Genomic DNA, 15,094 nt, shown 5'->3' on the forward strand with positions numbered 1-15,094 from the left:
GGTGGTGATATGGAAAAATGATTAAGATTAAGGGGCCTGGCATCCAGTTGCCTGGGTTCAAGTCCTAGCTCTCTCACATGCTTGCTGTATGATTTTAAGCAAGTTGTTTGCCCTCTCTAGGCCTCAGTTCCTTCACATATAAAAAGGGTTATTATTTGGTCCTTCAAAAGTAAAGTGAGATCAAGTGAAATAACACATGTAGGGCACTTAGGTTAAGTCCTTGTCTCTATGTATTAGTGTTACTACTACCTGTGTATATTTTATGATTATCTCACAATGAAGAGAGAAGAATAGAAATAAAAAACAATACGATGATAATATATTGAGCAAACTTTATGTTTATACTCTCCTGAAAAATTCTGGAATGCTTAATTTTATTTACAGATAGCATATCATTGTCTTTAACAACCTCTTCCTTAGTTACAGTTAGGGAGCCTCAATATAAACCAGGTGCTCTGCTGGGGGTTTTATAAACACTGTCTTACTGAACCCTCACAGTAACCCAAAGATGTGACTTTCATGACCTTCATTTGATGGTCTCGGACCTGAGGACAAGCACAATCATGTAATCTGCTCAGCGTCCCATGGCTGGAGAGAAGAGCCAGCCTTCCAGCAAAAAGTTCATTCCAAAGCCCAGGCTCCTTCAAGCCCCACGCTACCTTCCAGGTTTTTCATGGGATTCTTGCTTGTCAACCAATTCCTCCCCCATACCCTCCTGAAACAAACAGGACCCATCACACCAGGCAACCCAATGACTCTCCCATGAGTAAACATTCAGGATAAAAAATTTTATTTGCATAGGGATATTAAATTAAAAACAAACCAACCCCCCCCATCCATTCATGCATTCATGTTTTTCTACCATGTTAATAAACACAAGCAGATAACTGAGGTACTCATTAATGTAGTCTTCTACTGTTAAGGGCCAGGGTTGAATTAACCTACCAATTTATGAACAAAGATGAAGTATGTGTGGTTTGGTGTTATATGTTTTCCTTCACGAATGGGCTATCTCATGACTAGGGAAAAACCCCATCGTTATTCTCACAAAGAGGCTTTTCAACTGATGAACAAGTGGCACAAGCTGGCAGAGCCCACGTGTTGAAGGGGCAAAGGCACAGCCCCTCCAGATCGCATTATCAGTGTGGATCCCCCCCAATGGCCCCTCGTCAGAGCGAATTCCAGGAAGCCTGCTCCCCAAATCTCAAAGAGGCAATGCCTTCTCCTTAAGAAAATGACCAGTTCTGCCTTCTTCGTCCACCAGACACATACACCTCTCCCTGTGCCTAAAGTGCCCGGGACTTAAAGAACAGTCTAGGGGGCATGTTTTGAATCTCATGACACTGTATTCAGGCCACAAGTGACAGCGACTCGCAGTGAACCTCTGGCCCAGGGCAGCCAATCCATAGCCTGATATCGCCTGGGGCCGACGGCTGTGTCCCCTGAACAAATAATCTGCCGAGCCAATCGTATTCCTTCTCTTAGGACGTGAGATGAGAATCACAGAAAGAACGCGCTCAATGAGCAGCAGAAAGGGAACACACCACGAAGGCGGTGGGACGGCGGCCAAGGCGCGATACCGGCAACACTCTTGCTAAGGCGCTGCCTTGAACCCAAGACCTGCAGCCTGGGCCTGGGCCAGTCCTCGCGCGATTATTTCCCTAAGAGTTCTTTCTCCTTCCGCGCTGTGCAGTGGACGTGCCTGCAGCTGCCCTCTTTCCTTGACAGTTGAGTCAGGAGTTACTCTCCTCCACAACCAAGACTGACAGCTAAACCTCTGTTTCTATGGGAGTCCCTACAATTCCTCTTCACAATGGAGATCATGAAAGGTACTTGACACTCCACCCAATGTGTTCTCAAGGATTCATTTATTCATTCTCTATTCTCTTTCCTCCCTCCTTTTTTCCCTCACTTCCTTCAGCCAATACTTACTAAGCACCTACTGCCTGGATGTTTTGGGTTTTTTATTGAAGTACAGTTGATCTATAGTGTTGTGTTAATTTCTGCTGTACAGCAAAGTGATTCAGTTATACATATATATATTCTTTTTTATATTCTTTTCCATTATGGTTTATCTCAGGATATTGCATATCATCAATTGCCTGCTTCCTACGTTCAATTGCCTGGGTGTTTTGGTGGGACTTATGAATGCCCCTGGAGGTGTTCCTACCATGTGTCAAGCACTGTGTTAGATACTTAGAATGTACTGATGAACAAGACAAACAAGATCCTTGTTTTCACAGAGTCTTTAGTCTGGTTGAGGAGCTAAAATGTAAAAAAAAAAAGTCATTAAACAGTGTGCTCTGGGAGCCATCAGGAGGCTGACTTCATCTGGAGGGACCTCCCCACTCAGAGAGGCCGTCCCAAAATAAGTGATGTTGGACTTCCCTGGTGCTGCAGTGGTTAAGAATCCACCTGCCAACGCAGGGGGCATGGGTTCGATCCCTGGTCCGGGAAGATCCCACATGCCACAGAGCAACTAAGCCCGTGTGCCACAACTACTGAGCCTGTGCTCTAGAGCCTGTGAGCCACAACTACTGAAGCCCACGAGCCACAACTACTGAGCCCGTGTGCCACAACTACTGAAGCCCACGCACCTAGAGCCCGTACTCCTCAGCAAGAGAAGCCATTGCAGTGAGAAGCCCGCACACCGCAATGAAGAGTAGCCCCCGCTCACCGCAACTAGAGAAAGCCCACGTGCAGCAACAAAGACCCAATGCAGCCAAAAATAAATAAATTAAAAAAAAAAAAAGAAGTCCAAAAGAAGTGATGTCTAAACTGACACCTGAAAAGAGAAGAGGAATTTGCCAGCCAAAGGGGGTTTGATGAAAAAAGAGAGTGTGTGTTCTAAGCACAGGAAGGGGCATGTGCAAAAGTCCATCAGCCCAGCAAGAGACCATCACCAGGCCCCCCAAATATCTAATAAATGTGAAATGTGTACAGAGCAAGAAACAGGCTTTTAGTATGAGAGCTAAAAGGGTTGAGGGTGGATTTCCTCCAAGTTTTGATGATGCATCAGTTTCAACAGACAGCAACATTCTCTCTTGCGGGTTCCAAAGAGACCAAAAAGACTGGGGCAAAAGCTAGAGGATGGAGAGCGGTTGAGAAGAGCTCAGCCCCGCAGGGAGCAGAGATACTTCACACCCCAGTCTTCACCAATTATCTCATGATATCCAGAGTCTCCTAGATTGGAAAAAACTGCTCCTTATCTTCACCATCATCATGATCACAACTATCTTTTACTTTTGGAGGACACTTAGTAGTTTACAAAGTGTTTTATTTGCTTGTTCTTACTTAAAATTTCCAAAACTATGAGAAGGTAGGCAAGGGGCGTTGTCCCCAAAATTCAGTGAGGAAGTGAGGTTCTCACAGGATGGCTAAGCTAACAGAATGAACGAGAATAATTACAAATACAGCTGAGGTCAAAGACATGCCTGCAGAAGGTGAAGACTCAAAGGAAAGTCATTGTTCTTTAGATGTATTCCTTAGAGGCTTTTTATTATTTTTTAATATTAACATAAGACTATTTTTCTTACCTGAATCAGGAAGAAATGTGAATCCTCTGGGGAACAGAGAACTAAGGGTGATGTTTCTACTTGAGCATGAGAGCAGGGTTCTTCTCCTATTTTTATCTGGATGATTCCCAAGAGCCAGGTGTACCTGGGTATTAGGGTGTGGTTAGTAAGTGCCTTATAGTGGTTGATGCTATAAGAACCTTTGTCTACACCCTGGAGAATTCAGTTGGATACATGTAACTCTTTCAAGAATAAGCAATGTCTATGGATTATGATTTCAGAAAGATAAGGAAAACTGTCTCCCCACACCTCAACAAAAAAATTCCTGAGAACTAAGTTCCTGCAATTCTTCTTTTCCTTTAGGTCCAACACTGGCCTCTCTGGAATGTTCCTTGAATGCAATTATTCCAAGGAGCAATTCCCTAGAGAGTCACACATGCTATGGTAAAAAAAAAAAATCCCTGGCAGCAAGGTATAAGGGGTGAGGGGCTCAAAAGAGGCACACACATAAGTGTGAATATAGATTTTCTATGTCAGAACCTTGCCAAGACTCTAACTTGCAAGAAGTTGCCATAATGTTATAAATTACTCTCCGGTAGATTTCTACTTCTTCCTTTTTCATCGTTCCCAGAATCTCTCAAATTGTTATCATCATTATCACCATCATCATCATCATCACTATCATCATCATCACCTTCACAATCATTTGTTGAGCACTTTTTATAGCCCAGGCACTGTGCAAGGTGGTTTATGTGAATTAAGACATTTATAGCAATCCTTTGAAGTAGCAACTATTGATGTTATCAATCCCATTTTACAGATGAGAAAAAAATGATACCTAATAAAGTTAAATAACTTCCCAAGGTCACCAAGCTAGTGGAAGAATAAAATTGGGATTCAAATCCATAAGTAGTATTTTAATCTTTTTTTCTGTACTCGTGGGGTGAAATACCAATGTCTTGATGAAACTCAGAAAAGCATGAAGGGACAAATCCATTAGCCCACTGGGGAGCTGCTCTTTTATGAAAAGTATATTTATTGATTCATATTTCATTTACACATGATATTTGTTACTTGAGAAGCTAGAAGTTATAATTAAATCCAAATTAATGTGGCTTTGAAATTACATCCCACCCTCAATGGCAGATTGCTGCTCATAATTTAAACAAGTTGTATGTTAGAATTCCTGTCTTATTTATGCTTAGAAAAAAAAAATTGTCTGACTCATGCACAGGTATTTTTAAGAAAATAGAAAAAAAAGACACATAAAATAAGATTAAATTACTGGCTTTATAATCAAAATCTTTTTCTATATATTTTAAATGAAAAGATACTGATTTTTAATTAGAACCTACTCTACCTTGGTTAATTAATAACCAACAGAAAATAAAACAATATCAAAGACAATTGATGTCTCTTGAGTTAGTCTCTAAATATAAACACTCCTTGGCATTTTCAGAAAAGGCCTGAAATACATATCAGAGTGGGTGATATAAACACTGCAAAATCGGATAGCATCTGCCTTTTAACGTTTCTGAGGATTAGGGATAAGTTACGGCAGGTGCCTGTCGCATTGAAGGAAGCAGGAGAGTGTAACATTTAAGAGAACACAGTTTGGAGTGACAATGTCAAATCTTGGCTTTGCCACTTCCTACAATTTTGTCCCTGATGAGTTATAAACATTCCCTGAATTCCGTGGTGAAATGGGAATGTAAGCCATACAGATTCAATACGATGATGTATGGAAAGCACTGGAATATAGTGCCTCATATGAAGCCTGCATGACAGAGGTAGCTACTGTTACTTCTCTCCTTAAGAGTTTAAAATGATAACTATATTATATTATATCATAAACATGCTTACTGTGTTATTATCAATAACATGATCAGAAATACTATTCTTATCAAGCAAGCAGTATGACGTTTGAAAAACATAGATCAGAATTTAGATTCAGGAATGAAGATTAGGGAAGCAGGTGCCTCCATTTAAATCAAGGAGCTCTATGCCTCGTACGTCAGACATGCTGCATCTCTGGATAAGCTGGCCTCCTTTGGAAAGGCAGAAAGGAAAGGCAGAATGGAGATATGGAGTCCAGGGGTTGTAGCAGAAATAGTAGCAAAATGGGGGATGGAGGTCAGAGAATAAGAATTAGAGGAATCAAGCAAGTTGCCCCAGCAGTTAATTTTAGAGGGATGGAGTCTGGACCTGCCAGCCAAGCAAATATAATTTGGGGGAGCTGAAGTCCCTTTGATGCCCTTACATGTGCACCAATTCTAGTCCTGGACAATTTGGAACTGTTGGGGTCCCTACATTCCATACACATAAATCCACAGGTGCAAATCCAGAGCCTTGTAAATAGTAGAGAGAAGAAAGAATGTATTAAGAAAAATGCTTTAAAAGGAAAAAAAAAAGGCAGGCCAAAATTCTACTGGCAAAGAATTGAAGTAGCAAAATAAGAATGATCAGTGGAAGGCAGGATTCTACACCAATTTAGTAAGTCTGAGAAATAAAGGTAAGTTCAATTAAAAATAATTTTTTTACCATCTCCAAATGATGGTTTAAGACATTTTTCTGGACCTATTTTATCATCAGGGAATAAACAAAACAGACCACCAGAGTCAGTGCTGTGTCCTGAATTTTGGTTTTGACCCAAAAGATAGCGGAAAGTCCCCTGACCTCATTTAAGTAGAGATTAAGGATTTGGAAGTTTTGCCTCAAGGTCTTTGAAATTGGCTAAAGCTTTTTCCCTGAAGCCTTGACTTTTATATGTTTTTTAAGCTTTAAATCTACTGTATACATGAGCCTTTCCTAAGCAAAGAACACATCAATAAAGTGCATTTCCCCCCCAAGGCAATAAATCTCAAAGTGGAGGCTGTATTTAGAAGTAATACTGCTTCATATGGTCAATCCATAGAAAATCATTTAAAATGTAAGCTTTTTTTTTAAAAATTATTCATGTGCACAACTGTGGACAAGTGATATGCCTGTGATTCTTCCTGAAGACCACAGCTTTCCTTCACCCTCTCCTCTCCCCACTGAACCTCAAATTACACCCTTTGGGAAAAACATCAGTTTTAACAGTTCAGAGGTATACATCTATGGTTATACAAATTACAAACACACGCACCCACATTCACACACAAAACTATATTTTCCTTTTTTATTTTTACAAAAATATTGTATGCTATACATTAGTCTGAAATCTGACTGAATACATTTTCCATGTGTTGATTAAAAGAAGGAAAACCGAAACCGCTTTTTTCCATATAACAATTTCATCAAATACTAAGAATGAAACTCATTTTTCTGCACTTAATTTTATCAAACACAATTACCTATGCTGACTGCCAGCGCAATGCATATTAATTTAACCCATCTTTTTAATGACAGTATAATATTTCACAGCATGCATGAATCATACATTAATGATTTTCCTATTAACAGACTTACTAATTGTTTCCAGTTCTTTCCTCTACAAAGGATGTTGCAGTAAATAGCCTTGAACATAGATCTTTACATACACTTTTACTTCTACAGAATAAATACTGAAAAATAAAAAGGATTGTAGTTCAAAGTCTTTCAAGACTACCAACTTTGAAGCTGTTGCCCCACAGAACAGGAGAAACCAGGTGTTTTAGTGCTCTGCCATGCTCAATTTACACTTTTTGCTGATCACTACTGTTTACAGAGCACCATGAAAGACACCTGGGGGGAACACAGAAGCAAACAGAACAAATTTCCTGCCATCCAAGAGCTAGAACTCTCTCATCACTATCTCCCACAGAAAACAAAGACCTCAGAGTGACTCTTCACCCATGGCATGCACAGAAGAGATATTTTCCTTTCTCCATTTTGATAAACTTTCTCAAAGCTTCTATGTCCCTGCTCTCATCTCTTGACCTTAGCTCTTTCAAAAGGTAGTGATCAACTAACTTATCTGACCTTTTAAGGTTTCATTGGTCCCTTATTCGGGTTCTCTCCCACAAATGAGAGGCTAATCACTGATTTACAAGCAAAATCCCTTCTTCCTTAGAGCCTTAGAGGCCCAGAAGAGAGAGAGGAAACCAACTATACATAAATCAAAAGAATATTTTAAATGTAATAAGTTCTCTCTCCCTCTCTCTCTCTCTCTCACACACACACAACCAAGAAAAAACTATAAGGCAGTGTGATAAATTCTCACGAATAAATGAATGGATAAGATGTAATGGAAGCTCAAAGAATGGGGTGAATCATTCAGTTTGGGGTAGAGGAAAGGGGAAGAACCAAATATGAGAGAAATCTTCACTGAGGAGGTAATATTTAAGCTGAGGTTAAAAGACAAACATTTGTTCTTGGCTTGGGCTGTGAGGGCATTCCATATAGTATTAATAAGAATAACAAGAACCTTAAGGTAAAAAGCGCTTTGGAGTTTGGGGGGTTCCTTGTATAGCTTAGGGTGGTAGTCCTCTAACTTTAATGTGCATAAGAATTATCCTGGGAGCTTGTTTAAAATGCAGATTCCTGGGCACCCACCTTCCCAATATTTTTATTTCGTGTCCAGAAATCTGCATGGAAAAAAAATTCATCCAGGTTTACCACACTCTGAAATATACTCATAGAGGCTGTGTGTGGGGAGTGACATGAAATAACATTGCAACAGGACTGAAGGGGATACAAACTAATGTTTCAGGTGAGTGACAGTGACAGTGTGAAACAATAAGAGATTATGTCAGAAATGATGTCAGGTCTTTGAATTTTGTTTTGAGAGACAATGGCTTGACAATGGAGCCTTTACACTGAGCAAAAACAATCACTCTTCCACAGAGAATGTTTGTTGAATGGCTGAATGATCGAATGTGGACAGAATTCTGAGAAAGTCAACTGAAAGCTGCCCAGACTGTGAGTCCTGCTTGCTTTAACCTGGCTGTGAGGAAAACAGTTTTAGAATAGCTATCCCCAAACCAATAATTCAAGCCTTCCAAATGCTGTCCTGATGTTATGTCTGGTTGATATATTCGTGCATTTTTATGCAGGTTTACAAACAAGGCAAATGCGATTACCCTGTAGATCATCCACGTAAGCATGTACCACAGTTTGTGTTGCCAAAGCTGGATACTGGGCCTTGGAGCTAAGATCTGGGAGGACAGAACATGCTCTTACATAACTTCCCAGCTAGTCAGTGATAGGGCCTGTGATTAATGCTACATGACGGGGCTCTGAACTTTCTGTTCAGATAGGTTCGCTTGCCTTTCAGAGCTCCTAGCAAGAGAATGTGTGACCCGCAGATTTCACTCTGAATAACCATCATGCAAGCAGCGACACTAACATTGCTCTGTGGCCCCCTGGGTAACTGTTTCTGCGCCTCCCTCCTCTGCCAACAGACAAGTTGCCCTAGGACTAGCAAGTTGTTTTTTAAGGGGACAGAACAGAAGAGTACTATAACTTCCTAAAGCCCCGTCGCTGAAGCAAGCTCCACAGAGAAGGCTGGGAGGTTCCAGAAGAAATCAGAAAAGCCCTCGAGAGCAGCCAGACTAAGAGAAGCTCTGAGATGGGAAGAAGGAGTCCCGCTCTCGACGGCAGTATCTTTCACAGCCTCGAAGCTTCTCTCTCCCTGGAGCTCCGGCTGCGGAGCGCGGATCGCAGCGCTTCCAAGCATCCCGGGCGGGGCGGAGAGCTGCCCCAGTGCTCACCAACTTTCTCAGCTTGGCAAAGCCCTCCCCGCTCGCTACTCCGCTCAGCCCCGGGTCCCTCCTCTCACGCCCTCACCCCCGCAATAATCCAGGTGAGCAGCCAGAGCCCAGCGGCAGCTCCCGCATCTGCTCCCCTCCCGGTCTCCCCAGGAGGCTTCTTTCCCCAGCCCCTGAGCGTGTGCAAGCGCCTCGGTGACATGAGACATGACACCTCGTCCAAGCGCCTGCAAAAACTCGTCCACGCTCCCGCCTCCAAGCCGGGACCCTACATCCTGTCCCCGCCATGCCATCCCGGAATGGCACCTGGGGAGTGGGGAGGATTGAAGGAAGCGGCTTTTGCATCCCAGGCTTGGAGCAGAACCGAGCAGACAGCACCGCACCCGACCTCTCCTCACCTACTGGTTCGCTGCCTCGGTCCCCTCCCCGCACACACACCGCTACTCACCAATTCCAGGGCTCGCAGGAAGGCAAGGGGCTCCTTCAGCACCCGGAAGGTGCCTGCCGAGGCCAGCTGTGGACCAAGGAGGCAAGAGAGAGAAAGAGACAGCGTGAGGAAGGGGCTGGAGACGCAGCATCCGGAGCCCGGGGGTCCCGCGGCCATCACCCGCGCTGCCCAGTCGGTCCTACCTGGCTCACGGGGTCCATAGCTCGCCTCGCTCGGGCTTCTCACCCAGCGGTGCCTTTGAAAATGAAGTTCGAGGGCCACCACCGTCCTCGTCCTCAGAGCCAGAAGCCCCCTTTAGGAAAGAGCCGGAGGAGCTAGGCCGGGGAGAGCTGGGCGCCCGGCGCGGGCTCGCGGACGCTGGGTTCTCGAAGCCTGCGCACGGGTGCGGTGAGCACAGGCGGCGAGGGTGGGAGGGGCGGGCGAGGAGGCGGAGCGGCGGTGGAGGCGGGAGACCGGGATGGGGCGGGAACCCGCGAACCCGCCCAGCGGCCCGGCGGAGGCTGCAATTGGCCAGCTGCGAGGTCCTGAGGGGAGGGCGAGGAGGTGGGCGAGGCCCAACCGCGACCTTGGGACTGGCGTCGCCCCTCGCGCCCGGTGCCCTGAGGCTCCAGGGCAACTTTGGGGCTGTAGGTTTGGGGAAAGCAGGCTGGCACCCTCAGGAAGACGGTCCCCTACCTGAGGACGGGGTTTCCAGGTAAGAGAGAGAGAGGCACCCCACAGCTTACGTGGGGAGGTGTGTGCGTTCTGGTGACTTCTGAACACCAAAGAAAGACTGCTGACTCGGTCATTTCTCTGAGCCTTCATGGAACGTTCTCCATGTGACCAAGCAGTGCCAGGTGCTGGGATACATCAAGGAACAGGATAAACACTGCCCGTTCCCTCAGGGGTAAGCAGAGGGTCAGGTCAGGGGGAAGGGAGCTAGAGGCGGAGAGGGGAAACGAATGAATCAGGAAAATATGGGACAGTGTGCCAGGCAGGTAATCCCATGGCCACTGTGTGAGGTCAGGAGAGAATTATAAGGTCCATTTTTTAAAGTAGGAAAAAAAAAAAAAGTTAGAAAATAGACTTCGCGAGGCTGAATTAGCCAAGCTAACATAGCTCATGAGGGGCTAAACAGGGATTGGAATTCAAGTTCCTTTAAAACTCATGCTGTTTCTACTGAGATCCTTTGCCTAAGATACAACCCTCGAATGAAGCTCCCCCAATCCATCATAAATAGGCCTGAGTGCATCCCCACCTCAACTCATACTCTTTCTCCCTTAGTCTGCTAAGCTTGCCGAAACTAGTAAACAACAAAACAATTGAGTTCTTTCTATGAATCAGAAATTGTGTTAAGGGCTTTATAAACATTACTTCATTAAATATTCACAAAACCCCCTTGGGTTAGTAGTAGTGTTATTCTCATTTTAGAGATGATGGAATTGAGGGCCATGGAAGGGGAGTGCAGAGAATGAAGCCAGAGTTGAATTCAAAATAATCAGAAAAGAAGGAGGAGGAGTCTTCAGCACTCTTAGCCATTCCACCATGTAGTTGATATGTCCCCTTCCTTCTCAATCCCTTTGGACTGGATCCCATGTATGAAGTGGTATCCCAGCAACACAGATAGCCCATCTGTTTACTAATAAGATTTGCCAGAAAGGTCTGGAGTTGGGGGATGGGGGGAAGAGGAGGAGGGAGAGTAATTAATATTCAGGAGTTGGGGAGAAAGATGCAAATGAATAGTTTAGAGTCTGAGAAGGGGAGGCAGCAGGCCAAAACTGGGTAAGAAAGAGTGTCCATTGTAGATGCCCCCTGCCCATGGATTTTGTTGGAGAAAAACTAGAAAGTTAGTGAGTCAGAACTCCAAAGGGCTAGTTGCACCATCTGCAGCCAGCCAGTTTTGTTCCTACTGCTCTTCCTACATGCAGATAGAGTCTAAAACAATTAGAAACAAGTTGTTTCAAAAATAAGCCATTATGCAACTACAAATACTGTGTGTCCTGCAATTTTGGTATATGATTTTGTGTGTGAGGTTATTTAACGTCCTCAAGACCTCAGGTTTTTAAAAATCTGTCAAAGGGAGCCAACAACATTAATTTAGCTGGTTGTTATGAGGACTCGATGAGGTTTTGTAGATAAGGTATCTTGGGCAGAGTCTGGTACATCATAATCTCTCCATGTGTATTAGTTGAATTTCTGACTGCTAACACTTCTACAGAAGCAAAGGTGAAGGCTCAGAGGCCCACATTAGAGGCGTAGTTGATTGTGGCACCGTCTTGTCACTCTCTGCACCATCCCTCCACTATATATCCTTGCCCCTTTGAACTCAGGAGTTGCAATGTTACTTGCTTTGGCCAATGGTTGTGGGCAGAAGTGATGAATGCATTTCTGAGCGGAAGTTTTAAGCACCCCTTCATGATTTGCCATCTTGTTAATTTCCTTCTACTATGATGAATACAATGTACAATATTACACAGAGGCTGCACTCACAGCCTGGGTCTTGGCATAAGATTGATGTAGTGTAGAGCTGCAACTGGACCTTGATGGATGTGGAGCTGAGCAAGAAATGAAGTTGTAGTTGTAAGCAACTGAGATGTTAAAGTCTTTTGTTACTACAATGCAGCATAACCTAGGCTGATTGATACAAGGGTTCACACAGCTAGTAAGTAGCTGAACCAAGATTCCACCCTGTATGACTTCATTGTCCTTGAATCCTTCCTCTTTCCATTATTGTCAACTAGCTTATGCGGTATAACACCTCCTGCATATGTTTAATAATGATGATAATTATCATAATAGCTTATATCAATTTAGTTCTCGCTACATGCCAGCCACTGTGCTAGGTACTTTAAATACATCATCTAAGCATCACCGCCATCCCCTCTTTTATGGAGAGTATATCCAGGTTAGAAAGGCTAAGTAATGTGCCCAAGGTCATCTAAACATTTGTATCTCTATAGACAGAGAGATTGATTTATTTAAAAATACCACCCACTTGCATTTCATTTGAGCTGAGAACTTGGCGAGGATGAAGTGTGATGACTGAGCCTATTCCCCCAGGCCTGTCTTCACACCCAACATTCCTCCTTGCTAATATGGTGGCAAATTTTCCAAGTCCTCCAAACACCATGTGAAGGGAGCCAGAACTGTGGCAAATGGCAATGTAGTCGCTTAGACAACAATTGCACATTGTCAGAGGATGCTTCTCACGTTCCAGAAATGTATGAGATGCCAACAGCTGCGTCACCAAAATAACCCAGAGTTCCATATCCCATTTGCAATGTTAAATACTTTGTAGACATTGGGGCTAGAACCTCTATATTCGGACCTGGAAATAACATTAGGTTCCTTTAAGAACTAGGTTGGGAGAAGTAGGAGGGATGATAAAACACTGCCACAATATTACTCTCAGTGACTGAGGGTGACCCCTTCTCTTCTGCCCCGTGATGACGAAAGATAATTTCCCTCTTACAATAACAAATCTCTCGAAATGATTCAACAATCCTGTTAACATTGGTGGAGAGTAAATGATCCATTTTAGTGCCCTGTATTGATTATGTAAATCAAATAGCTTCCAAATTCTTCATTCGTCCAGGAACTTATAGTTTGGAAGATTTCCTTTGACATGTCAAGGCAATACATTCATTTGCTGCAGTGGTTTCAATAAAGGGCAACGTGGACCCTTCCCTCCCCCAAGAGACATTTGGCAATAATTGGAGACATTTGAGGTTGTCACAGCTGGGCGGGGTGGGTCGGTGCTACTGACACCTACTGGCATCTAGAGGGTAGAGGCCAACGATGTTGTTCAACATCCTACAATGCAGAAGACAGCTGCCCACAACGAAGAATCAAATGGAAAATGTCAGTAGTTGCCAAGGTCGAGAAACCTTGACTTATGCATTCGACAAGTAAGGACTGCCTGCTAATGTGTGTTAGTATTGCTCTGTAAACTATAAACAGCTTGACAAAATTCCTGAATTCACAGATCTTACCTTGTAGTGGGATATACCATAAGCCCAATTTGTTCAAGCTCCAATATTTGATGACAAGAAAATAAACAAAATTCAAAAAACCATTTTGAATCTCAAAGAGGGTTAATCCGGAATCAAAACTACCAAAAACCAAAGTAGCAACCTGCTGTAGACAGACTTGAGTTATTCAGGCAAATTAAATCTCATTCTCAGGGAATAACATACCTGGGTTTAATCTTCCTATATCTCTTGTGGCAAAAAGGAAAAAGTAATTTAAAATTTTATCCATAGCAACTTAATACAGGAGGAAATACTACCCACACGTTATTATATTTAAAATACTGGAAGTACGTAATGAGTGAAAGTCATTCAAAATATTACATATTTCACCCTCTACTCATACTACTAACCTTATCTTTCCAAATCTTTTCTTAACTAGTGAGGGTGAAAGCAAAAGCCAGTAGCGTGTTTGTGTAATATTTATTTGTGTGTTTGGTTTGCATGGGGTCACTGGTACACAGGACAGGAGATGGTGTGGAAGTATTTTCAAGATCTCTAATTTTACAATAAAGACAGCATTATCTCTCCACCCAATGATCAGGTAAAGCCATCTTTACTTACCTATGTTTCAGTCTTAAATGGCTTCAATAACATGTAAGGATGTGTGTTTTTTGTTTGGCTTAAAACTTCGTCACAAAATAAGATTCCATAGGCTTCCTGTGGAATTTTTAGCATTCAAGTAGGATCATTCTTAATTAACTATCAGAACTGATATAAAATTTCAAGGGTGGTTGGCCAAGGTGAACTCGCATCACAAAATGCTTTTGCTATTTCTACTTCCATCTTTGTTTTAAACAAAAGTTATCTGTGTCAGTATGACCAGGCTTTAATACCTGCTCAATAGAGGACCAAAACTCATGTCAAAGGACTTACCATTGACCGCAGGGAATAATGGTAACAGTAATCATAATAATGACTCTTGCAATGTGTTAAGTAGTAAGTAGTTGCTAGACAGAATGCTAAGCACCCCTATAGGCATACCTCATTTAATATCCTCATCAACCATATAAGTATGTACTGCTGTTTCTTGTTCAGACAAGAAAACACAGGCTCAAAGAAATTTAAAAATCTCAGCTAAGCTTTTATGGATAGTAAACAGCAGAGTCATGATTTTTCTCCCACCCTCATAACTTTCCAAGAAAAAGAGGATATGCAGTTTCCATTGCAAATCTGAAAAAGTCACAAGCTTTAGGCAAAAATATTTTTCTTGCTGAAACATAAACAAAATTCCTCTGCAGAAAGAAAGTAAAGATGGGCACCATTGTCTATTACTACTCTTATGACTACTACTACTGTTATTCCATGAACACAAGTAGAAAAATACCCTCTCCTCTCAAAGGCTCAATCATTCTAATTATTTTTGTCGTTCGTCATTAGCTGTGTTTTCCAAAACGCTCATCTTTTTTGACGTTCTCCTTGGATCACTCCCTTGTTTTCACAGACTCATGGATC

At 42.8% G+C, this 15,094-nt stretch overlaps 1 protein-coding gene across 2 annotated transcripts in view; it reads right to left on the reverse strand.

Moving 5' to 3' along the window:
• SYNPR (synaptoporin) overlaps positions 1-10,015 on the reverse strand; it is a 296,686-nt gene extending 286,671 nt beyond the window's left edge. The window contains exons 1-2 of one of the 2 annotated variants that reach the window (XM_068557841.1): positions 9,815-10,015; positions 9,633-9,698 (exon numbers count right to left, since the gene is read on the reverse strand). In XM_068557841.1, coding sequence (XP_068413942.1) covers positions 9,633-9,698; positions 9,815-9,832 — 84 coding nt within the window. In that variant the 5' untranslated portion in view covers positions 9,833-10,015. Of the gene's footprint in view, positions 1-3,536; positions 3,567-9,632; positions 9,699-9,814 lie in introns of those variants that run through there. The other variant, XM_068557842.1, reaches the window with a different exon arrangement.
• Positions 10,016-15,094: the final 5,079 nt, after the last annotated feature.

Source organism: Eschrichtius robustus, chromosome 12 (assembly GCF_028021215.1).
Source record: "Eschrichtius robustus isolate mEscRob2 chromosome 12, mEscRob2.pri, whole genome shotgun sequence".
Classification (NCBI taxonomy): Eukaryota; Metazoa; Chordata; class Mammalia; order Artiodactyla; family Eschrichtiidae; genus Eschrichtius; species Eschrichtius robustus.